The sequence below is a fragment of the Carassius gibelio genome, chromosome A18 (genome assembly GCF_023724105.1).
Source record: "Carassius gibelio isolate Cgi1373 ecotype wild population from Czech Republic chromosome A18, carGib1.2-hapl.c, whole genome shotgun sequence".
Classification (NCBI taxonomy): domain Eukaryota; kingdom Metazoa; phylum Chordata; class Actinopteri; order Cypriniformes; family Cyprinidae; genus Carassius; species Carassius gibelio.
The window spans coordinates 15598449-15623853 of NC_068388.1; the positions used below are offsets into that span (position 1 = coordinate 15598449).

At 42.2% G+C, this 25405-nt stretch overlaps 1 protein-coding gene across 1 annotated transcript in view; it reads right to left on the minus strand.

The window, feature by feature from the left end:
* Window positions 1-511: 511 nt before the first annotated feature.
* LOC127934355 (GMP synthase [glutamine-hydrolyzing]-like) overlaps window positions 512-25405 on the minus strand; it is a 28010-nt gene continuing 3116 nt past the window's right edge. Inside the window, exons 3-16 of the mRNA XM_052531680.1 lie at window positions 25080-25194; window positions 23355-23452; window positions 23115-23218; window positions 22781-22974; window positions 21964-22129; window positions 20084-20235; window positions 19632-19805; window positions 19176-19281; window positions 18705-18820; window positions 18373-18498; window positions 16780-16895; window positions 15043-15173; window positions 2476-2648; window positions 512-2398 (exon numbers count right to left, since the gene is read on the minus strand). Coding sequence (XP_052387640.1) covers window positions 2297-2398; window positions 2476-2648; window positions 15043-15173; window positions 16780-16895; window positions 18373-18498; window positions 18705-18820; window positions 19176-19281; window positions 19632-19805; window positions 20084-20235; window positions 21964-22129; window positions 22781-22974; window positions 23115-23218; window positions 23355-23452; window positions 25080-25194 — 1873 coding nt within the window. The 3' untranslated portion in view covers window positions 512-2296. The remainder of the gene's footprint in view (window positions 2399-2475; window positions 2649-15042; window positions 15174-16779; window positions 16896-18372; window positions 18499-18704; window positions 18821-19175; window positions 19282-19631; window positions 19806-20083; window positions 20236-21963; window positions 22130-22780; window positions 22975-23114; window positions 23219-23354; window positions 23453-25079; window positions 25195-25405) is intronic.

Here is a 25405-nt window from a genome sequence, read left to right on the forward strand (position 1 = left end):
GAGTCCTGCAATAATTCCACGAATCCCACGTGAAAGTGGAAAATCAGGTAATTTGTGACAGTTTTGTTATTGTTATCTGAAACTATTAAATATGTTCATCAATTGAAACAAAGCAACAAAAAAAAAAAAATATTACATAAAAAAAAAAAAAATAAAAATCAAACATGAAAAGGAATTGCCAGCTAACTGAAATAATGCTAAATGGAAATAAAACTACAATAGCACCTAAATTAACACTAACACAATAGACGGAGGCGGGTTCGGTTAATATTACACCTTTTCCCTTAATATTTCAGATGGTTATGCAAAGATTTCTCAAAACATCATTGTGGTCTCCTACACACACAGCAATATCAATAAATTTCATCACATGCACGCATATAACAGCTTTGCACAAAATGTATATTTATATTTTATAGTATGAGATGTTCTACATTTGTAATGAACTACACCGGAAGTGTGAACCAAATGCAAACTACTGTACATGTGATCAATCAATCAATCAAAGATCTTGTGATGAGAGAAATCTGAACACAGAGTTCTTTATTAAAGCTCAGTTTGCATTATACAAATATCAGTTTCAAACTGCATGCGGTGGCTTGGTCTGAGGCACAATACTAAGGTAAAACAGCATTGTTCAGGTTTAGACAAAAAAAAAAAAGAAAAAAAAAAGTGAAGGGTGGAGGGGAAATCAACACAGAATTGCATAAATTAAACTGAATATCATGTAATATTGCAGTTTACCCACTAGGAATTTAAATTTGTTAGCTGGATTTCTATTAGAAAAATATACACATGGCAAATGTGACACTGAAAAAAAGACATTAAGAACAACATTTGCGATTAAGACGAGAAGTTCATCTTGCATTGAGTTTTTGCTATAATGACAACAGAACGGTTTGAAATTAAATCTTTAAAGACAATAAATACCAAGCAAGTTATTCATACCACAACAATTCTCTACATCATAAATTAGACAAAGGGCTTGACACAGAACTCCATTTGAGCCCGATCAAAGCCCCCTCTCTCTATACATAAGAACAAGCTTCTGTTGATGGGGTGGAATATTAATAATGAGGCCACACACACAGGAGGACTCAAATATTGACTAACTTGGGGTCCAAATTCAGTTAAGCCCAACCTAGCTCAAAAAGACTTGGCGTTCTTTGCAGGATGATGCCCCTCATCTGGTGTCCTGTCAATCACCTATTCTTCCTCCTCCTGTAAATCTCCTTTCATTTGCCTTTGAAAACCCTATTGCTCTAACTAGCACACACGCGAAAAGAAAACAAAAAAGAAAAGAAAAGGCCTTTATCGGTGAAAATAAGTACACTGTCACTGTTGATCTTACATGTTTATAAGACCAGCCTTGGCAAACTCATGATGGTGATGTAAAAATGCAGACATCAGTAATAACACACTTTCTCACTTTTCACTATTCAAATCTCAAAAATCATTTGCCTGAAAAGACAGAAGAAAATAATTCACCATAAAATAGTCTTATCCCTGAAAACCAAAAAGAAAAAAAGAAGATAAAACAGGCACAAATTTCAGGAGGCCTCCAGATTTAGGAGTCTCCTACACAGCAAGACCTCTGTGATAAACCAACCAGTCCACAGCGCAAGACCGTCATTCAGCAAACTGTCTGATCTCATCTGTATTTGGCAAATTATCATCGACTGGTCCTGTTTAAGGAGCTACTACTGCTATTCTTTACCTGTCACTTCCATAGAAGGATTCAGGTAAGAAATCCAAACCGAAATCAACACTGCACAAACGGAGTCAATGAAAACAAGTTTATCTTAAAGGCAGAAAGCAGCAACACATGGAGCTTAACCCTTAAATGAGTGGATTTGATTAAAAAACGGCTTTCTTCGTGTCATGCTGCACATGGACAGTCAACTGCCCTAAAATGATCTTAGACCTTCAGTGGCTACAACAGAAAGCATGGAGGAGTGACCTGTCACAAAGCATTTAACAAAAAAAAAAAAAGTAATTGTATCATCATTATCATCAGTGATGAGGATAATAACAACAAATATAATACCAATATTACAACCGACCCCAGATAATGAGGCGGAACTGAAGTGGCGTTGTCAGTTTAACGCCAATCACAGTACAACCAGCCATTGTCGGGAATGTTCTGGTCTCAGTGGGACAATGACAGGGCGGCGTGACTAAAGAGGGTGGCGGGAGTGGAGAAAAAGGATTTGGGGGGAATGTAGCAGTACTGGGAAAAGGGGAGGTAGAAGAGGAGTCGACAAGGATAAATCAGAAGGTACAACAGTCCAGTGTTCTACTCCCACTCTGTGGTTCCCGGTGGCTTGGACGTCAGGTCATACATCACTCTGGAGATGCCTGGGATTTTCTTGATCTCATTGACCATCTTGAGAACCACCTGTGGCCAGAGGAGCACGGGTTAGTGTGTGGAAATGATGAAGGGTTTACGTGTATACAAAGGATTTGATCTCTCACCTCTTCGGGGATTTGGTTGTCTGGAGTAGCGGCGATGCCGGTCATGAAGTCACTGGTGATGAAGGTTCTGATGACGACGGACCGTCTGCAGGACGGCTGCTTCTGCAGCGGGTCACGATCAAAGTGCAGTGGGGTGAGGATGACTGGCATCTGGCTGATCTTACTTGAGTAGCCTGGATATCAAGCAAACATTGATACAAATGGATTTTAATATATATATATTAGGGATGTCAACGATTAATCGATGATCGATTAATTGTCGATAAGAGATGCAATCGATTAAGGCTATCGATGGTCGGTTAACCGATTCAATGTTGGGCTGCGTACGGCTCATGCGCACTCAACACGTGCGAGCGGCTGTGAGTGACGGTGACGATATATAAAAGCATCATCATTCATTCACAATGTACAAATTAAGCTTTTAATGTGATTTAAACTTTAAAGTACATTAAAATAGAAACAACATAAAAGTTCTTCAACATTAAATGCAATAGAAATGTAGTTACTAATCATTTCATCAGATAACTGTTTTATATCGTGCGCTTGGCAGGGCTGCGGGACACAGTGACAGGACAGATAGTCTATTCATTCCTACAACTTGTTAATTCATTCCTACGAATTATTAATGTGGCAATTGTACATGTTTCATTAATTTTGTTCCCTAAATAACCCATGATTTAAGTGAAATAAGGGAACAAATTAATAAATCGAACGAATTCTTAATTCATGAAATCTTTAATTTCCCTACCCATGTTTACCACAGTAAGAGATGCGAAAACAGTTATTAAAAGCAAAAGATAATAAAATAAACCTGGGAAATTAGAGGGTTAGACTATGAAGATTTAGGAAAAGAAACGATGCCTAAATATACTGAATTTGTGGAAATTCGTGACCAACCGGCAAACCAGAACTAAGCCGCGTAAATGAAGACTATGGGGTCCAAAAGCATGGTCGCGATCTAACATTTTCCAGTTAACCTATTATTCCTCTAATAAACAAAGCTTTTATACCACACTTGTCATAATCAGATCTTATCATTTCTAAATAAATAATTGCTGGATTCAAAACAGCGATTAATAGGCGCTGTGACCGACACATTCCTGGAGCATTCACTGCTGTCACTAAACGGTGACGCCGAGCATCGTTCACAAGTTTCTGCATGGACCTGACTAGGGCACAGGTTCTAAGCCCTGGGACAAAATGGGATGCTTTAAGGAAAATTTATAGCCTACTAAGTAATAGGCCCAACATAAAAATAACAATTTGTTTTCATGTTTTTTTTTTTTTTGTTTTTTTTTTTTAAATAGGCTATGCGAAATATATCCGACTTAAATAGGCTAATTAAGATTAACGGATTTAAAACAGAAGTGTGGGCGCTCCATAAGTTCACAAAAAAAAAAAAGGATGACAACGCATTCTATTTGTTTGCTTTATTTTACAAGAGCACAAATCTTCTGTTTTTATTATGAGTGTGCACAAATGAAAGTAAACACTTTTGCGGAAAATATATATATTTTTTTTAATGTCTCAGCTGTTTCGATCGCCCCGGAGCCTGCTGCACACGTATATTCTAGCGATTCAAACTTACATCGCAGTCTGTTCATTATCAAAATAAAATGTCAACTAAACATTAAAAGGTTACACTGGTCAGTTTAAATAGACCGTATTATACCGGTCCACTCTGCTGTTATGCCAAGGACGTTTTTGCTCATATGAAGAGGATCATCTTTTCCGTCTATATGCGAATGCGTGTTAAGTACAAGCCTAGTTTACATTATAAATAATAGTTTAACATTCAAATACATTGCGAATATGGAAACATTTCGATTTGTGCCGAATGAGACATGAGCAATAACCTCCAAATAAATCTAGCCAAAGCCGCGCTCGCTCATCCTCGTCTGCACGCATGCACTGTCACGATCTAATGCGCTGTATGACGGATTTTTAAAAATCTGACATTTTCTAGGACAGAATCCAGCAGGATCAAATTAATGTGAGCAACTGTGTTTTGGTGCAGCAGCGCCGATGTAGTTCACTTAATGTGCAGCGCAGTCACACGCGCTCCACATTTCGGATAATTTTATACAATAATGTCAGTTGAAAACATTGCAATTGTGCTTTAAAATACAACAACGAGCACCACAAAACCATTTAAAGAGGCGCGTTCAGCGTTCTCCGTGCGGGATTGGAAACTGTCAACAAAGTAAAATGACCTCAAAAGTATGGCGCGCTCTCTTCATTTTATCAAATGATCATAATCGCATCTATTCATTTTATAATCCTGCTACTAGCATTTTATTCAGACTAAAACCTCTTTAATTCAAGTGAGAAAGCGTTTTGTATGTGTGTGTGGCTTTTGCACATCCTGTCATACCGCTGACTGCGTGCCTGCAATAGACGCATTTTGCAGTATTATGGTTAACGATTAATCGATTAATTGATCGTTAATTTAAACGACGATCGATCATGGAAATAATCGAAATTTGACATCCCTAATATATATATATATATATATATATATATATATATATATATATATATATATATATATAGACAACTTATCCATTTATTTTTATTTGAATAGTCCTTAAGATAACAATCTCAGGGGTGAAAATATAAAAGTTTGAAAGATTTTTATACATAAAAAAATAAATACTGATATCATGTTAAAATGCCCCTATTATGCTATTTATAAGGTTTGTAATATTGTTTTGGGAGACTCCTCCAACAGTTTTCAAGCTTGAAAGGTCAAAGTAGACATTTGATATCAATAGGTTACTGTCGTAATCCCGGTTCTCTGAAACATCGAGTGGAGAGATCCACCTATGGGAAGGGCATCCGTACCTGACCTCTGCAGAAGCATCCAATTGCACCAAGTCTGGCTAGACAGACAGAAGCGCGCAGCCAATGCCAGGTAAGGGCCCGCCCCCTTACCTAGGGGTATAATAATGGCTGCAGCGCTGCTATTCCCCAGTTAAGTATATTCGCTTCTCGTGTGGCAAGCGGGGCAAAGCTGGTGGATCTCTCCACTCGATGTTTCAGAGAACCGGGGTTACGACAGTAACCTATTGTTCTCTTTCATCATCTCGTGTTCCGAGATCCACCTATGGGAGAGAAATGGACAGCTCCCCGATTGCCCAATACACTCACAGTGAGGTTCTGAAAGCCAGAGAAGGACGGTCGCCCCAGAGAGGCGGTGCCTGACACGTCCCATACTCATGAACCTGCAATACTGATGCACAGTCGTGACTGCTGTGCATGTGCAGCACATGAAAAAATGTTAGCATCACACACATGATAACCAATGTGCATATAAATACACCCAGAAAAAGGAATGTAAAAACATGCTAGTGACAGGGATGTGCATGGCCAGCCGGCCCATTCACTCCTTCTTCACCTCTTCCAGCAGGGTTGCAGGGAAGGGCTAAGAGGACCCCACCCCTAAAACCGAATGTGCCACCGAGATGCTGGTGACAACCAGCCAGTAATAACGCACAAAGGTATAAGGAGAAGACCAAATGGCAGCGGAGCAGATGTCCTTTATTGACGCTCCCTGGTGGCTGCATTCCCTTTGATTCATAAGCCAAAGCTATAGCATTCACAAGCCAATGTGATAGGCGTTGCTTAGAAATAGGATTCCCTCCATGAGTGGATGCCCATGAAATAAAGAGCTGGTCGCTCTTCCGGAAAGCACTAGTCCTGTTCATATATGTCCGTAAAGCATGGACGGGACACAGAGCACTTAGCCTCTCATCCTCCCGGGAGGAAAAAGGTGGAGGGTCAAAAGCGGACAGCTCCAACACCTCTGAAGTGAACGCAGGGAAGCACTTCGGCATGAAGGCCGGATTAGGCTTAAGGGAAACCATATCTCCACTAAGAGAAAAATTTAGTGCACAAAGGATGAACCGAAAGTGCATGTAGCTCACTGACACGTTTGGCTGATGCCAAGGCCAAGAGCAAAGCTGTCTTGAAGGACAGCAGCTTTAGGGAAATACTTCCAAGAGGTTTAAAAGGATACTGAGACAGAGCCTCCAACACCATGGAGAGGTCCCACTCAGGCACCCTTCATAAATCTGCGGATTAGATGATGTTGCCCGACTGTTGAGCCCTCAAAGCCCACATGAAAGGCCGAAATCGCAGCCAAGTAGACCTTAAATTGTGGAAAAAGACCTGCCTTTTTCCAAGAGGTCTTGGAGGAAACACAAAATATCAGGAACTGAGCACTGATAAGATGTGAGACCACGCCCATCAAACCACCCTTCGAACACTTGCCACTTACTGCCATACAAGAATCGCATAGACACGGCCCTGGCATTCTATATAGTAGCAATCACACGCGGCGAAAGCCCCAGTGCGCTTAGGTTCGTCCTCTCACGGGCCACGCCCAAAGAGCCACCCTGTCCGGGTGTGGGTGATAAATCTCCCCGTTCGCTTGGGACAAAAGATCTGTGCGGGGGGGGAGGCGCCACGGCTCGACATATAACAGAGGGACTATCTCCGCCAGCCATGGTGCTTTGGGCCACCTGGGTGCTATCAGAATGAGAGACAGGCCCTGCTCTCTCACCCTGGCCAGTGTAGGAATTATCAGGCACAGGGGAGGAAAGGCATACAGCAGCACTCTGGGCCACGGGTGGGCCAGTGCATCTACCCCGAGGGGTGCGTCCACGTCCTTTAGCGAGAAGAACATAGGACAATGGTAGTTTTCGCGCGAGGCGAATAGATCTACGGTTGCCTGTCCAAATCTCATCCATAACATATCCACTATCTGCGGGTGAAGGCGTCAATCTCCGTAGATTGGGTTTCCCCTTGATAGAAGATCCGCGCCTCTGTTTAGAAGGCCGGGAACATGAGTCGCGCGTAACGACAGGAAAACCCGTCCGCTCCACACTAGAAGCTTGTAAGCTAGAGCGTGAAGTTTCGACCAGCGCACGCCGCCCTGACGGTTGATATAAGCCACTGTCGTGGTATTGTCGCAGCGTACGAGCACATGATGTCCCTGCAGGCGAGGCAGAAAATGATTCAGAGCTTTCCATACGGCCATAAGCTCTAAATAATTTATGTGCGCTGAACGTAGTCTGCTCGGCCACAGACCGTTCACCGTTCTGCCCTCCTGGGTGGCGCCCCAGCCTGTTAAGGACGCATCTGTCGTCACAACTTTCCTCATCATAACTGTCCCCAGAGGGGTTCCATGTGCGTAAAAGTCTGCGCTCTTCCAGTGGCGCAAGGCTGCCGAGCAGGCGCGCGTCACTATTACAGAGCGGCAAAGATCGCGCGTCGGGCTGAAATGTAGTAACAAAACCCATTTCATGAACGCTCTCATTCTCAGGAGTCCCAGCGGTACAACCTGGATTGATGAAGCCATAAGACCCTGCAGCCTGAGGCATGTGCGATATTGTACTTTTGCCCCCTCTCTGAACTGCGACAGACAGTTTATTAGAGAGAGAACGCGCTCTTGAGAGAGACGCGCTCGCATGGAGACTGAGTTCAACTCCAAACCCAGGAAAATGACATTCTGACTGGGTGTAAAATTGCTCTTGCTCACATTCACTCTGAACCCGAGAGATGTGATGTGCGTGAGCACACGGCAGGTGTCCTGCAACACTTTCTCTTTCGATTCGGCTATGATTAGCCAATCGTCTATGTATGTCAGAATCCTCATACCTGACATTCTCATGGGTGCTAAACCCGCCTCCGCACACAGACAGAAACACCGGGGGCTTAGACTGAGCCCAAACGGCAGAACTGTGAATTCGTAACATGTGCCTTGGTAGGCGAAACGAAGAAACTTCCTGTGTGGCGGATAAATGCTTATATGGAAGAAAGCATCTTTCAGGTCGACCGATGTGAACCAGTCGTTCTGTTTTATGGCACGGGCGAGCGAGCCATGAGTCAGCATTCTGAAATTGTATTTCCTCAAATGTTTGTTTAACACACGAAGGTCCAGAATAGGGCGGAGAGTGCCGTCCTTTTTTGGGACCAGGAAATAACGAGAATAAAATCCCTGATTCATCAGAGTGGGGGGCACCATCTGAATCGCTCCCTTGTTTAGGAGGGAGGATATTTCCTCTTTAAGAATGTGTGAGGCGTTCTCTTCTGTGTGGGAAGAGAGAACGCCGTTGAAATGCGGGGGTTTCATTGAAAACTGCAGTCTGTATCCCTGCAATATAGTACGCATCACCCACTCGGGAGCCGAAACAGTTTGCCAAGCCCATTCGTGATTCGCAAGTGTTCCCACCCGAGTTGCAGCGGGGCTGTGTAAGCCCAGCTGGTTTATTTGTGATGCAATGGCGCCATCTAGTGGACACACCAGGGGCAACATGCAGGGGTTCAGACAGATTTCCTCTCTCCGCGGGGAGATGGACTCTCTCTGCGGAGAGAGATCCTCTCTCCGTAACGAATTCATTTGATTCGTTTGTTTTAATGTGTTTTTTGTTTTTCTGTGTGTTTTGTGTTGGGGAAACACTGGGGCCGAAGCCTTTATTGGTTGGGTGAGGGGAACAGAGTGTATGCGGTGTGGTGACACTGCTTTTGCACTTTTCCTCACAACAGACCCCCTGAACGTGAGGGGGGAACACACACCGTTCATTAAACACATGGGCTGGGCAGCCTCAAACGGAGAGGAATCGATCCATCCGCGGGAGACCCTGCGTCTTTTGAACGGGGGTCCTGGGACAGGGAGAGAGTCCGAAGGGCTCGTGGCCCATGCACGCGGACTCGATGCCTCCATCAATCGAACATCAGGCAGGCCGCTTACGTTTCGAGTCGATGGGGGTAGGGTTAGATGGTCCTCCAGCCGCGGCCGCGGGGGGAGTCGATTTTTCCCCTTAGGAAGACATAACTTGAAGGCCTCGTCCTCCTTCTCTTTGTCGTCACACCGTTGTTGCATCAATGCGACGGCGGGGCCGAAGAGAGCCCGATCGGGCTCCATCGACGCGCCGCTTCTCACTGTCAGGAAGGCCTGACAGGTTAAGCCAGAGCGCGCGCTCTCCCACCACAGAAAGCGCCATAGAGCGCCCGCAGGCTTGGACGGCCTGCCGAGCATTACGAAGGACGAGGTCGTTCACCGTGAGGATCTCCTTCCACAAGTGTAGAGGAGGAGTTCGCTTTTTTAGCTGTTGCCCTAATTCGTCCAAAATCTCCGCCTGGTAAGCGGAGAGGAGAGACGAGACGTTAAGGGCCCTGACTGCCAAGGCCGAGGACTTGTATGCGGCCTGGTGAACTGAGGCAGAAAAACGGTCCAGCTTGTTGGGCAAGACCGGCTTAGGGGGAGCGAGCAGCCCGCCCTGAGCGGGGTTAAGGTGCCTGGCGATGGAAGGCTCGATAGCGGGGGGGTCGCCCATACCATGAGCTGCCATATCCTTTACTTCAAGGCCCGAAAGGCCGTGTTTGAAGTCGAGCGGTTCGCTCCAGTTGTGCCTCATATGCTTAGCGCACGCTGGAAGGACGGGGAAGAGTTGTTTCCCCGGACCGGGAGGAGATCCCAACACTTTTCCGTCGTAAATATCCCTCTCCTGGTCGGTGGCGCTCTGTGGAGCCGGCCACTCAATGTTGAGGCGAGCGGCCGCTCGCTCACACACTTCAAGGAGGATGGACTGAGACAGGGCTGCGTGGCCGCTAGCCTGGGGAACGCCAAAGGGCGGGATGGCATCCTCGTCCTCTGAGACCCCGAGAAGGGCCGCATCATCCTCATCGCCGGAACCGGCCGGTTCGTCGGCGAGCATGAGGTTGCCCGCGAAGATGTCCTCTTCGGGGAATGCGGGATTGGGCTGGTCAGCCCAAACAAGTGAGGAGGCGCCCCGGGAGTCCCCCGGTAGCGCGTCGTCGTCACCGTGTCCCAGATCTGAGTCAGTAAAACCGAGCTCGGAGCACTGGGTCGCTGCAACCTTAAGACGGCGTCGTAAAACATTTTTGGGCAGCATAAGGCAATGACTGCAATTTTCCGCGTTCTTTAAGGCTTCTTGAGCGTGTTTAAGGCCCAAGCAAACCACGCAGAACGGGTGAAGGTCCTTAGCCGCGATGAGTGCTCCACACGCGGCCGGGCAGGCCCGTGATAGGCTATTCCCCGGAGAAGCGTTATGTATAGAAAGCGACATACCGGAGAAGAAATCGGAAAAATCCGTGGCGGGCAGCCGTGGGAGCAGGTGAAAACGACGAGAGCGCGGCGGCCCTGAATGCAGAACACAGCAGAAAAAGCTGAGAAGACGACAGTCACGTCTGGCGGAGGCTGATCAATTGATATGTCCTCCTGAAGACACGAAGGTGAGCATCGTAATCCAACCGAACTGTGTCAATGCAGAGATCGCGAGAAGCGAATGTCACAGAATCAACGGGGAATCAACGGGGAAATCGCGTGGCGGCGGGACATGCTTTTACATCAATGAACGGTGGTGTACAGATGTAACTGTGTTAAAGAAGACGTGCTGCTCAAATCTCGAAACACTCTTCATTAACTGCAAGCCGTTCTATTCGCCGCGGGAGTTTCACTCGTTCATTCTGGTCAGTGTTTACATCCATCCCCAAGCGCATGTGAGCTCAGCTTTACAGAAACTCGCTGATCAGATCACAGAGACAGAACAACAACACCCGGACTCTGTTTTAATCATTCTCGGGGACTTTAATAAAGCCAATCTGTCCCGTGAACTGCCAAAATACAGACAGCATGTTACTTGTCCCACAAGAGACAGTAATATATTGGATCACTGTTACACCACAATAAAGGATGCATTTCACTCTGTTCCACGAGCAGCTTTGGGACGTTCTGATCACCTTCTGGTTCATCTAATACCGTCCTACAGGCAGAAACTAAAATCAGCTAAACCTGTATCAAGGACTGTAAAAAGATGGACTAATGAAGCAGAGCAGGATTTACAATCTTGTTTTGACCTCACTGATTGGAGTGTTTTTGAAGCTGCTGCCACCGATCTGGATGAACTCACAGAGACCGTAACATCATATATCAGTTTCTGTGAGGATATGTGTATTCCTACAAAGACTCAACTAATTTACAATAATGACAAACCGTGGTTCACTGCAAAACTCAGACAGCTCCGTCAGGCCAAAGAAGATGCTTACGTGAAGGGGGACAATGTCTTGTATAAACAGGCTAAATACACATTGGAAAAGGAGATCAAAGTGGCAAAGAGGAATTATTCTGAAAAAATAAGGACTCAGTTCACTTCCAACGACTCCGCATCAGTGTGGAAAAGTCTAAAGAAGATCACCAATTACAAGACACCACCCCCCAGCACCGTAGAGAATCAACGACTGGCAGACGATCTGAACGAGTTTTACTGCAGGTTTGAAAGAACACCCATCACCTGCCCTGAACGCCTCCCCCAACAACCATTCACACCCTTCACAACTCCTGCAACCAGCCCTGAATGCCTCTCCAAACTACCGTTCACACCATTAACAGCTCCTGCAACCCATCCTGAACACCTCTCCAATCAAGCACTCTCACCATTCTCACCTCCTGCATCCCCCCTCTCCCCCACACCTGCAATTCAGATCAGCGAGGATGCGGTGCGCCAGGTCTTCCGGAAGCAGAAAAGGAAAAAAGCACCAGGCCCAGATTGTGTTACACCAGCCTGTCTGAAATCCTGTGCTGACCAGCTGGCCCCCATCTTCACACAGATCTTCAACAGATCGCTGGAGCTGTGCGAAGTCCCTTCATGCCTCAAACGTTCCACCATCATCCCCATCCCTAAGAAACCCAAAATTACAGGACTAAATGACTACAGGCCTGTGGCTCTAACGTCTGTAGTCATGAAGTCATTTGAAAAACTGGTGCTGGGCCACCTGAAGGACATCACTGGGCCCTTGCTGGATCCTCTTCAGTTTGCCTACAGAGCAAACAGGTCTGTGGACGATGCAGTAAACATTGGACTGCATTATGTTCTGCAACACCTAGACAGACCGGGGACTTATGTGAGGATCCTGTTTGTGGACTTCAGCTCGGCCTTCAACACGATCATCCCAAACCTCCTCCTGCCCAAACTAAATCAGCTCTCCGTGCCCACCTCCGTCTGTCAGTGGATCAACAGCTTCCTGACAGACAGGCAGCAGCTAGTGAGGCTGGGAAAATACACATCCAGCACCCGTACAATCAACACCGGAGCTCCCCAGGGCTGTGTTCTCTCCCCACTGCTCTTCTCCCTGTACACTAATGATTGCACGTCTAAGGACCCCTCTGTCAAGCTCCTGAAGTTTGCAGATGACACCACACTCATCGGCCTCATTCAGGACGGTGACGAGTCTGCTTACAGACAGGAGGTAAAAGAGCTGGCTGTCTGGTGCAGTCTCAACAACCTGGAGCTTAACACCCTCAAAACAGTGGAGATGATCGTGGACTTCAGGAGAGACCCCCCTGCACTCCCCCCACTCACCATCATGAACAGCACTGTGACTGCAGTGGAGTCATTCAGGTTCCTGGGCACCTCTATCTCTCAGGATCTGAAGTGGGACATTCACATTGACTCCATTGTGAAAAAGGCCCAGCAGAGGTTGTACTTTCTCCGCCAGCTGAGGAAGTTTAACCTGCCACAGGAGCTGCTGAAACAGTTCTACTCCACCATCATTGAATCCATCCTCTGCACTTCAGTAACTGTCTGGTTCAGCTCAGCTTCTAAATCTGACCTCAGAAGACTACAGAGGGTAGTCCGGACTGCTGAGCGAATCATCGGTTCAACCCTCCCATCTATTCAAGAACTGTACTTATCCAGAGTGAGAAAAAGGGCTGTCAAAATCACTCTGGACCCCTCACATCCAGCACACTCCCTCTTTGAACTGTTGCCATCTGGTCGACGCTACAGAGCACTGAGCACTAGAACGACCAGACACAGGACCAGTTTCTTCCCTCAGGCAATCCATCTTATGAACAGCTTATAATAACGGCGGACACACTACACTTATATTTATATACACACACACTTTATTTATCTAACACACATACTTAGTATACACTTAAATTTTGCACACAATATATATGTACATACATAACTTCATTTTGTAATATACTTGCCTACAATTGTCATTTGTATATTGTTATTCACTCTCTACTTATTTGTATTTTTTATTCTTTATTATGTGTTTTATGTTCTGTCGCTGTCATTCTGTTGTACTGCGGAGCTTCTGTCACGAAAACAAATTCCTCGTATGTGTACATACCTGGCAATAAAGCTCATTCTGATTCTGATTCTGATTCTTCAACTGGGGAAAAGCAGCGCTGCAGCCATTATTATACCCCTAGGTAAGGGGGCGGGCCCTTACCTGGCATTGGCTGCGCGCTTCTGTCTGTCTAGCCAGACTTGGTGCAATTGGATGCTTCTGCAGAGGTCAGGTACGGATGCCCTTCCCATAGGTGGATCTCGAACACGAGATGATGAAAGAGAACACCTCATTTTCCAACGATTCTCAAACGAATCGTTCAAAGCATTTCTAAGATTCGGTTTCTCCAAACCCCTCCTTTCCGTGAGCCTACTCTGCCAGTCTGTTGTGATTGGTGACAATATAGTAGTCGCCCACACATAGAAAAAAGTGAGTGTGGGAGGTTTTTGGATTCAGTAAAAAAAAATAAAAAAATAAAAAATAAAAAAATAAAAAAAAAGAATATTAAGCAGATTAAATAAGAATGTTATATTTTTTATCGAAGAATATGGGTAACCAAAAAGTCGCTGGTGCCCAATCATCTCCAAAGTAAAAAAAAAGAAAATAAAAAAATAAAAATAAAAAAACTATTTTTAACATATTTCTTATAAGGCAAAATGGGAGTACAAGTAATTAACAGCTATGCATTTTTCCCCTCAGCTGCCATTTTAGTTGTTGTAAGTGTCAGTGTTATGATCTAAAACGATTTAAAAAACTAACTATTTAGTGAGGGAGAGATAGAGGTGTTAATGTTTATTCATGTTTATTTAATGAAGTCAAAGCTTTTTGGAAAATATATTTGTGGCTGTCAGTTTTGATATTGTGGCACCCCGCCACAAATACAATCAGTCAATGTATAGGAAACCCTGTCGCGCATTTAATAACTTTTAGAATAAACAGACTGATATAATCAACTGGTTTAGACGCTAATATTGTTGTAATTCTTTGTGTGAATAGCCTTCTAACACCCCAGTCAGCAGGAAGTGCTGATTAACAGTAGCTTCTTTTATCTTTTGTACAATTATTGTTACAAACTCTCACTTAAGTCACATTTTAAGTGAGATTCATTTGCTCAAAAATTTAAATAAAATCATTGTAATGATGAATTTGATACATAGTATTATTCCTTTATTTGTAGATAGCCTATTCTTTATTATCTTTACTGTAGGTTCTGTCAAAACATTCAAAACTGTTAAAAAGTCTTACAACAGTACATTTGCTAACATTTGACTAATGTTGTCCAACCAAGCAGATTTTCCCCTCAGAGACATGTGTGTGTGTGTGTGTGTGTGTGTGTGTGTGTGTGTGTGTGGTGAAAGTGTTTACACTGCTCTCGCAGTAGCCATAGCTGTGGTGGGAGTGTTTACACACATAAAGGTTAAGACAATAATGAAGCAGACAGTGGAGGCGGCCAGCTCTTACCGGACTCTCTTAAAATGGAGTGTGCTACAAAGTCTGCCTGTCTTAGTGTGCTGAGTACACCAGTGGTCAGGAAGGTGGGCGTGATGTCAGTGGGCGGCTCCTTTACGTGCGATCCGAAAACGTAAACAACTCTGAAAAGGAGGAGATGAACAAGCAATTATTTACATTAGAGACCAAAAAAGACACATATTTAAGGACTACATGACACCACAATAAGTATTTTATACGGTTTAAAAGTTTGGGGTCGCAAAGATTTTTACATTTTGACATTTTTTACCAAAAATATATTTAAAGGAGACATCGGATGCCCATTTTCCACAAATTTGTATAATTCTTCAGGTCTTCACAAACTGTCTGCAACATATTTTGATTAAAATTCCTCAGCGGTCATGTAAAACAACACTTTTTTTTGTGTGCGCGCAGTCATAAATGAATTTAGGATATATTCTTGTCTACCTGCTGCGATATCTAAACAATGTTGGACTGCTTACAGCTCACTCAGGGCAGGTCTATGCTAAAACGGCAGTGTCAGTCAATAGTTGTGGGAGGGGCCTATGCAAAGTCATGTCACTTTGCCCAGATCATGTGAACGGCTTGTTCTGAGAAAGTGCTTATGATTTGTGGGGATTACATTTTTTTTTTTAATCCGATGTCCCCTGTAAAATTTAATTTATTCCTGTGACGGCAAAGCTGAATTTTCAGCAGCCATTACACCCGTCTTCAGTGCCCGATGATTCTTCAGAACTCAATTAAATATGCTGATTTGGAGCTGAAGAAACATTTTCTATTTTAATAAAACAGTTGTGCGGTTTAATATTTTTTGTGGAAACCATGATACATTTTTTTTTTTTACAGTCTTTAGCCCCTTTCACACTGTGATCCCAGGAAAATACACGGGTAATGTGTCCCGGCAATTGTTCCAAGGTCACTAGATTTTACCCCTTTCACTGCCAGTGATTACCCAGAATATGTACGTGCGTTCACACACAACCCGTAAAGGTCCCGAAAAGACACGTGATATCAGGCTGTGATGTGTAATGTATGAGTCGAAAACGCTAGGCATGCTAACTTTCACTTAAGTTGGCGAATGATCTCAGCGTCAGCATGGAAAGTGAGGACCTAACTGATCTCTGCTTCGTTACAGTTTGCACATTTTTTTCATCGCAAACAGCGATTTGTCTTCAAAACACATGCGTTATCACTACGACACACCCATTACGGCATTAGTTCTGGCTTTTGTTCGCACAGCACATGTTCAGGGACTGAACCCGGCAATGTTACTATGTCCCCGGCCCGGGATCAATCCCAGGACGTGTTTGCGTTCACACAGAAAGCGACCCGGCAAATGTTCTGCCAATTTTTCCGGGTCCGACGTGCAGTGAGAAAGGGGCTTTTGATGAATAGAATATTCAAAAGAACAGCATATATTTGTAAAGGAACTATTAGTTTCAATAATGCCTCCTTGAAATTTCTGTTTATACGGCAGTGAAATTAGTCATAGCATAAATCCCTAGTAAGTCCTCTTTGCCACAGCTCTCAAATCTAATTTGCTATAGCATTTAGCATCGATCACTGACATCAAACCTGATGCAAAGCGTCTAAATAAATAATTTTTAATTAAACAAGCACAAGAGGTTTGAGAGTGTCTGTCTAACGGGGATGTTTATCAGTGAATAATCCTATAGTTCCTCGCATGGTTGTTGTGAAAAGAGCAAAAAGTCAACCTGATGATGTTACCTGTTGATGGAGTGACAGATCCGAGGGATGAGTCTGGCCAGGAACATCAACGAATCCCAGTGAGGGGCCTCTTTACTGCTCACCCCACAAACATAACTGTATGACCGGGAGTCACCCTGTACAGACAGATCGTATGGAATCAGAATTAGAACATATTCAACCTTCCAACTGCATCTAAAGATTCATTTTAAACATTCTTACAGTGGAGAAGACGTCAACTGTTAAACAATCAACCATTAAAAACAACAGATCTTAACCATATGCATAAATACAGTGCACAGTATTTAAGACCTTTTGCCCTCCTGCGTGTCAGCATGTCCCAGCTCAGTCTAGAGACCACAGTAATTTTAGCACAGAGGAAAAGGAACACCCAGACATGCATCATCAACCAATGTGGCGAGACTCTGAGTGTCCCTGTCTGGACATGTTCTATCTTATGGCTTCATCTCACAGAAGAAAAGCAGCCTCTCTGGCATTATGACTGAAAACTAAACAACAAGACCCACACACAGCAGCAGAGAACCATCACTCTGTAGAAAGTACTGCTCTTTCACATTTTCATTTCCCAAATAACATCAAATGAAACAAAGCAATAGAGAGGGAATAAGCAACCCAGTGTGTGTTTCAATGGAACTGCAGGGTCGAAGGGATAACCACAAAAATTTAGACACAGGAAAATATCACCACATGATTGGTGCAACGCAGTGAGACAGGTTGTTCTGTGTTCCAGACTAAATAGGTTTTCATTTGAGACCATATAAATTGCACTTCAAACAAATGAACAGTCCCAGTAATTATATATTAGTATTGCATTTATTGCATTTATAAACTCAACACAATCACTGATTGGTGTGATTGGTTATAATGCCCACAAGCATAAAGCAGTACCTCTCTGATAAAACTAAAGACTCTTCTGTGATATGACTCTATAGGTACTCAAGATTAACATGAGATTTGGAGAAACTGTGTGTGTTATGACATCTTTAATAGTTTTAGATCATAACACTGACACTAACAATAATTAAAATGGCAGCTGAGGGGAAAGAATGCATAGCTGGTAATTACTGGTTTCCAAACAGGTTTCCCAACCACTCCCATTATGCCTTATAAGAAATATGTTAAAAATCATGTACTCTTGATAAATTAAGAATTGAGGTACATAGTAACCTAATAAAATACATTTTATTTTACACTGAAAGGGCTGCCTTATGGGGGCCAATAACTTGAGCTCACATGACATTCCAAATACTACTCACTTTATCATAGTAACTATGTTACTGGACACTTTGAGCTGTCCTTTGAGGCTGTAGCCCCTAGACTGTGGAACGCCCACTTTGTGATTCTATCTGTGAAAAGCGCTCTATAAATAAACTTTACTTACTTTTGGATGTGGAATAAATTAATTAGGGCTGACTACTGAGTGCATTTCTCCAATGGTGTCTGAAACTGATAACTATCTGTCAGCATAAGACCAAGGTGGCTGACATAATGGCCATTGCAACAAACCCAAAACAAATACTGTGAGTTTCTTATGCTCACATTATAAATATTCCTGAATGTGATGTGAAAGTAATGACATATGACAGTGCTTACCTGGACACCGACAGTTTTAATTGGCAGCAGAAAGGCATTCAGTGAATGAAGGCTGGTGATCTGCATCAGTTTCTCTTCCTCCTCGTCTGATATGCATGACTTCACTCTCTGAAGAAGGGTGTGTGGCTGAATGGATCGACATCAGAAGATTGAGATTTTATAGCATGTCATATATAACCCAGAGGGGAATCTGGAATGACTGTGTGCTTTCAAGTATCCTCTTTCAACTTAATCAGCAAACTTATAGATTTTTAAGTTGAAGATCAAATATTTAAGGTCAGTGTCAATAATTCAGCCAAGAAATATGTTTAATTTTGCACGCACACACACACCTTTTTGACACTGGCAGAGAAGTCTGTGATGATTTTCAGGATGTTGTTGGTCTCAGCGAAGTCTTTACAGATGTAAGGCTCATCAGCACAAATCACTCTGATGGCAAGGCCTGGACCTACAAAACACATTACACACAGTTTCAGCAAAGGCCACACAAAGAACTCATTAATATACACATGTGCATCACACATTTAAAAAAAAATACACTACTGTTCAAAAGTGGTCTGTAAAAAAAAAAAAAAAAGTCTTATCAAGGCTGCATAAAAATATAATATGGTGAAATATAACACAGAGTGGTTCAAATATAGGTTCACTATAACTTTAACAGTTAATAGCAAATTTGCAGAAGGGACGCATAAAATATACTACCCAAAAACTCATGCCATTTATTTGAACTAATTATTAGTGAAAGTCAACCGAACAAAAACTTTAAGCAGAAACCGAGATTTGAATGTTTCTGATGGTCTTACCAGGAAAGGGATGTCGGGAGACGATCTCTTCAGGGAGCCCCAGCTCTCGACCTAGTGCTCTCACCTCGTCCTTATGGAAGTCCTTCAATGGTTCGATTACTTTACCCTGAAGGGCAAGGCATTCAAAAGAACCAGCAAACAACTGTTAGGATCAAACCATAATGGAGTTTGTCTAACTTGAAGAGACTCCCTATCGTGTGCCTCTATTCTAGCACACTGCAGGAGGCCATAAATATACTACAGCCAAATCTATTATAAAACAACTTTCCCTGCTTGAGCTTACCAACGCTGACAAAAGAATCTGTTAAGGTGCATAAAATTTTTTTTTATAGATACAGTAAAAAGTTATGGGGCTATAATGACAGGTTAGGACATGTTGCAAGCAGGACTCAAACCTGCATCAACCATGCTGGAACTATGACTCAACACACAAACTTGGTTGATGTTAATCTTTACCTCGTCTCTGAGTTTGCGAATGAGTTCTGTGTCGTTGTGGTGTGTTTTGATAACTTCCGCCTTCCCGCTGGCCAGGTGAGATGCGCTCTCAATAAGATCTGGCCGGAGCGTGCCTTGCGCCAAGAACACATCCTCTGGCTTCAGATTCATCTCTCCAATCACTTCATTTGCAACCTAAGAAAGACAGCAAATTAGAGCCTAACTGTTCTGCTTCATACTATAGTCCATTATCTGCTACACATTCTCAGAGACTTTAATGCTTCATAATAGGTTTATTCCACAGGCTAAGTCTAGTTTGATGTGTCCACGAGACATTTAGGCGAATCAATGCTGAAGTCTTTAGTTCCCCTCACTAACATCATTACAGGACCATGATAATAATGACATCATCAGTTCAGTTACTGGTCAAAACAGGGTGTGGGCACAGTCATCTAAAAACTAGAGCTACATACTTTTACAAAAGTATCTCCAATGATTTTCCGTTTCTCTTCTGGATTGGTGGTCATGTTAAGCGTTTTGCTGATGCGTTTTCTGGGTGTGCGGTCCTCTTCTGATATTGGAAGGGTTGTTGTGCCGTTGTAAAAGGTGTGCGCTGCGTTTACCACTGTAAAGCAGGGACAGTGACATTTTACTCTCAACATTGATGTGTTTTAATCTTGTTATTGACACAGTATATAAAGTTACATAAACTTGAATGGGATAGTTCAGACAGAAATGAAAAATTGCTGTTAATTGACTCACGTTCAGGCCATCTGAGATGTAGGTGACTTGTTTTCTTCAGTAGAACAGTAAATAAGAGTTTTAACAGAAACCACGGTCCTTTATGGTTCATAAAATGCAAGCCAATGGCTACCATCACTGAGAGAAAAAAGGTATATCAGGCAACGCAAAATGTATACCTGTGGCACCTGATGATATATAGATGTTTTTATGAGACGAAACTATTGGTCCGTGCAAGACGTTGAACATTATTTACAACATTATCTGTAATCCATAGCCTCAGGCACATGGTCCGAAGTGATATCTGATTCACAAAAAGAAACATTCTTCTGAACTGGTTATTTTCAGTGACCTGGGTGAAATAATTCAACAAATTGGACTGAACAGTCTAAAAACAGGTTGATTTATTTATTTAGCGCTTTATTTTCACCTTTATTTATTTAGCGCTTAATACAATACAGATAATTTGATCAAAACTTACTCCCTACATTCACTGCAACTTGAAATGGGCCAATATTCCAGCTTTTCTAACTTATTGAGCACTCCAGTTACTCCAACAGCAAACTGAACAGAGCATGCCTGAACCGAGCACTTGAATGAAGGGGCAAAATCAACGTTTTTTTGTGGTATGTAAAAGTTACTTATTATACTTTAGAAATGTAAAAACATCAACATTTCTACATCATTATTGGGTGTTTTATTGATATACTTGCAGATACATTGCATCATTTGAATCAATGCATCGTACTTTTCGGACTATAAGTCACACCTGAGTATAAGTCGCATCACTCCAAAAATACGTCATGATTAGGAGAAAAACATATATAAGTTGCACTGGACTATAAGTCGCATTTATTTAGAACCAAGATCCAAGAGAAAACATTACCGTCTACAGCCACGAGAGGGCGCTCTATGTCTACAGTGTAGACTACAGAGCACTGAGCATCATAGAGCGCCCTCTCGCGACTGGAGACGGTAATGTTTTCTCTTGGTTCATGTCTCTTAGTTCATTTCTCTTGGTCCATGTCAAATTAATTTTGATAAATAAGTCGCACCTGACTATAAGTCGCAGGAACAGCCAAACTGTGAAAAAAAAAGTGTGACTTATAGTCCGGAAAATACAGTATCTGAAAGAACCAGTTTGTAGAGAAAACTCTGACTTCCTGTGGATTACAGATAATAATAATGTTATAGATTTCAATAAAGTTTCTTGCACAGATCGATTGTTTCACTTCCATATAGCATCAGGAGCCACAGGTATTACTTTTGTGTTGCCGGACATTTTTTTTTGACTCTCAAAGTGATGGTAGCTGTTGACTTGCATTTTATGAATAACCAAAGACCATGGTTTCAGTTAAAAGTAACCCACATATTAAATGGCATGAGGCTGAGTAAATTGATGGCAAATTCTGATTGTTGGGTGAAACTATCCCTTTGGAAACAAATGATAATGCATACATAAACATTATTGAAAGAAAGAAAGAGAAAGAAAGAAAGAAAGAAAGAAAGAAAGAAAGAAAGAAAGAAAGAAAGAAAGAAAGAAAGAAAGAAAGAAAAAAAGAAAGAAAGAACTCAGTGAGCAGAGTACCAAAAGGATCCTTCTGAATGTTACCTTTGAGTTTGATGCCGAGTTTAGTCAATGCTTCCTCAACACTCTGACTCTCTCGCTTTCTCATGAAGCCGTTGTCGATGTGAACAGCAATCACTTGCTCCTGATTTAGGGCTTTATTCAGCAGGGCTGTGCACACGGTGGAATCTACACCACCACTCAATAACACCTGCGCACACATAAACACACACATGAGATCCGGACACCACACCACAGATACATTTGGGGGAAATACACAGATAATATTACTATAATATTGGGCTTATTAATAGATTAAAAATCCAATATAATGCTCGGTTCATGCTCTAGAAAGAAGACCCACTTTGCAGAAGCTCAGGGAGGAAATCACCTTGCTTTAGGAAAGAGCACTTACTAATTGGCATTTTTAATTAGTTGCCCACTCACACGTCCCACCAAAGCAATGCCAGAAGCAACAGCATTTAATAAGCATAAGATAAATTAGAGTATTATGGCAATAATCACAAATGTGCCTTCAACCAAACAAAAGGCTCATCATAGATGGAGGAAGATTGATATTTCATTGAGCCCACAATAACAGTAACATCCACCACACACATGCATGCACATGCTAACCAATTAAAGCTTCACTAAATAGCAGTCACTTAATTATTATAATTAGAGAATGATGTGCCACTATAATAACTCTATTTTAGTATTATGTGCCATTAAAGGAATGGTTTTGAACATTTTGTATAAGCTTTTAGTTATATATTTTCTGTTTTTATTCAAATTTGAATTTAGTTATTTTGTATCCTTTGATCGTTTTAAACGGCAGGTTGACGGGGTTTACGGTACTCACCAGAACTTTGGATTTGTCCACCTTCTCTTTGATCTCACTGATGCAGTTCAGCTGACGGTTCTGTACTGTAAAGTTGCTGCTACAGCCAGCAATCTCAAACAGGAAGTTGCGTAGCATGTCCATCCCCCTCTCAGTCAGATCGACCTCTGGATGAAACTGAGTGCCGTAAAGTTTCTTCTGCTCATTAGCAATGGCTAAGACAGAGATGAAGACGGGAAATGTGTTAAACCACAAACACCCAGAGCCATGACAAAGAACCCAGCATCAGAAACACTTTTTTTTGTTTCTGATGCAGCGATTGTCTAGGAAATATTCTTCAGGCTCGCCTACTCACCAGCAGCAATGTTTCCCGACTGTGCAACAACTTTGAAACCATCTGCTACTTTGTCAACACTGTCTCCGTGTGTCAACAGAACATTCTCCTCCTTTTGCAGCCCCCTAGAAACACGCAAAAGGGTTTCATCTCAAGAAAACAATTAACTACTTTAAAAATCTTTACACGTGAAAAAAACTGACATAATAAAGGAAAAGAAAAAAACATTGTACTATCTGATATAATAAAAGGGACTTTTACCTGAAGAGCGAGCAGGAATTGTCCAACGTAATGCTGAAAACACCATCCTCCCTCGCACTCTTCCTGTGTACTGTGCCTCCAAAAACTTTATTCATCATCTGGTAAACACAAAAAAAAAAAACGAAATAAATGCTGTTCTTTTGAATGTACTAATTTTCAAAGAATCCTGAAAAAAAAATGCACCACAGTTTCCAGGTAAAATATTAAAGTGCACCTATTATGCCATTTCGAATATTGCCTTTCGTGCAGTGTGCAATGTAGCTGTCTGTGAATGTCTTGTGTATTTGCAATGTTATGAAGCCGAAAGTGCTCACACGTTAAATAAAGTTATTGTTTCTCAAAAAAAAAAATCTGATGCACTTAAACGAGTGGTCAGGATTTTGAATCCCACTTCCATGATGGCTACACGTCACAGAGTAACACATTTGCATAATACCCGCCTAAGTTCTACATTGTTCAGCTGAAAATAACTTGACCCGCCCTCAAACACTGTAGAATTTCAATAGGATTAGCATCATGTCTGGAAGATTCTGTGTCATACGCTGTCAAAGTACATTTGTTTTATTTACACTTCTGAAAGATGAGGCTGCAAAGAGTCAGTGGTTGACATTCTTTAATTCAACGATACCACAGCAGTACAACCCCAATATTTTTTTGCGTCGCCGTCATTTTACTGACGACTGCTTCTCTAATCTCGGGGAGTTCAATGGGGAATTCACAAAATGCTTGCTCTTTAAAGTTGGATCAGTGCCCAGTTTATTTGGACCAGGTTGTTCCTCTGAAACTTGACCTGTTATATGATTAATAACTTATGTTTATATTTTCTAGTGACTCAAATCTTTAAAAAATAGGCGTTTCATTTCAACTAATGCAGAAACGTTAAACATACTCCATGTACTTCATGGCAGCAAGGATTTCACTTTTGCTTGGCATTCTAATATAGTTCCCAGACATGCACCTAAATAAATTATAACTGATGCTGCAATAATCACAAAAAAGGTGACACTTACCACCAAGAAACATCCTGCTCCAGTAGCGCTTGCGAATCAGTTTCTGGTTGATCAATTAGACATTTCACCATCTGACTCTATTCAAATTTATAAGGTAAAATCGATACCATCTTTTCTCTCAATGCATTCTCTCCGGAGCTGTCATTCAGGCGTTTCAAAAAACCAATAACAAAGGACTGAGCCATCTGACCAACCAGAGCAGAGTAAGCTCATGGAAAGGAGAGGTTTAGAGAGCATGATTCTTTGAACTGCTTCATACTAATCCTGTACGAATCATTGAGAAACGCAGTGAAATTCAATGTCTATTATGAGAAAACAAGTGGGGTTTTTTTTGCATGTATGTAAACCTGTTGCAGGAGCGTCCCAAAACAATATTAGGAACCCTAAAAATGGCATAATAGGGGCACTTTAAGCAGCACAACTGTTTTCAACATTGATAATAATAATAAGAGATCTTTCTTGAGCACCAAATCAGTATATTCAAATTATTTATGAATGTGACACTGAAGACTGGGGCAATGGCTGCTGAAAATTCAGTTTTGAAAGCAAATAATTACATTTCAAAATATATTAAATTAGACCATTTATGTCAATTGTTTTTTTAAATCATGCCAACCTCAAACGTGTGATTGGTAGTTAATATTATCAAATCTGATTTAGGATGATTATTATTATTATTAACAACAATTATTATCATCGCTAATTCGCTTCTCACCTGCATTCCATAGCAGATACCAAGAACTGGTTTTCCGATGGTGAATATGGCTGGATCAAACCAGGGAGCATCTTCAGCATAAACAGAGTTTGGCCCTCCGGATATAATAATGGCCCTTTACATTGGAGACAATAATTTAATATACACATTATAATCCAATTTACATTAACCAAAACATAATTACAAATGTCTCAAGTGGCTGAGAGAAATGGAAAGAGTCTGTCTGTCTGTTGAATCATTGAGTCTAGGAAAGTTTTAATGCAAAGGCCAGATCATCTAAGCCACTTATCTCTCCAACTTGTGGGTTATTCCTTCCTTCTATTAGC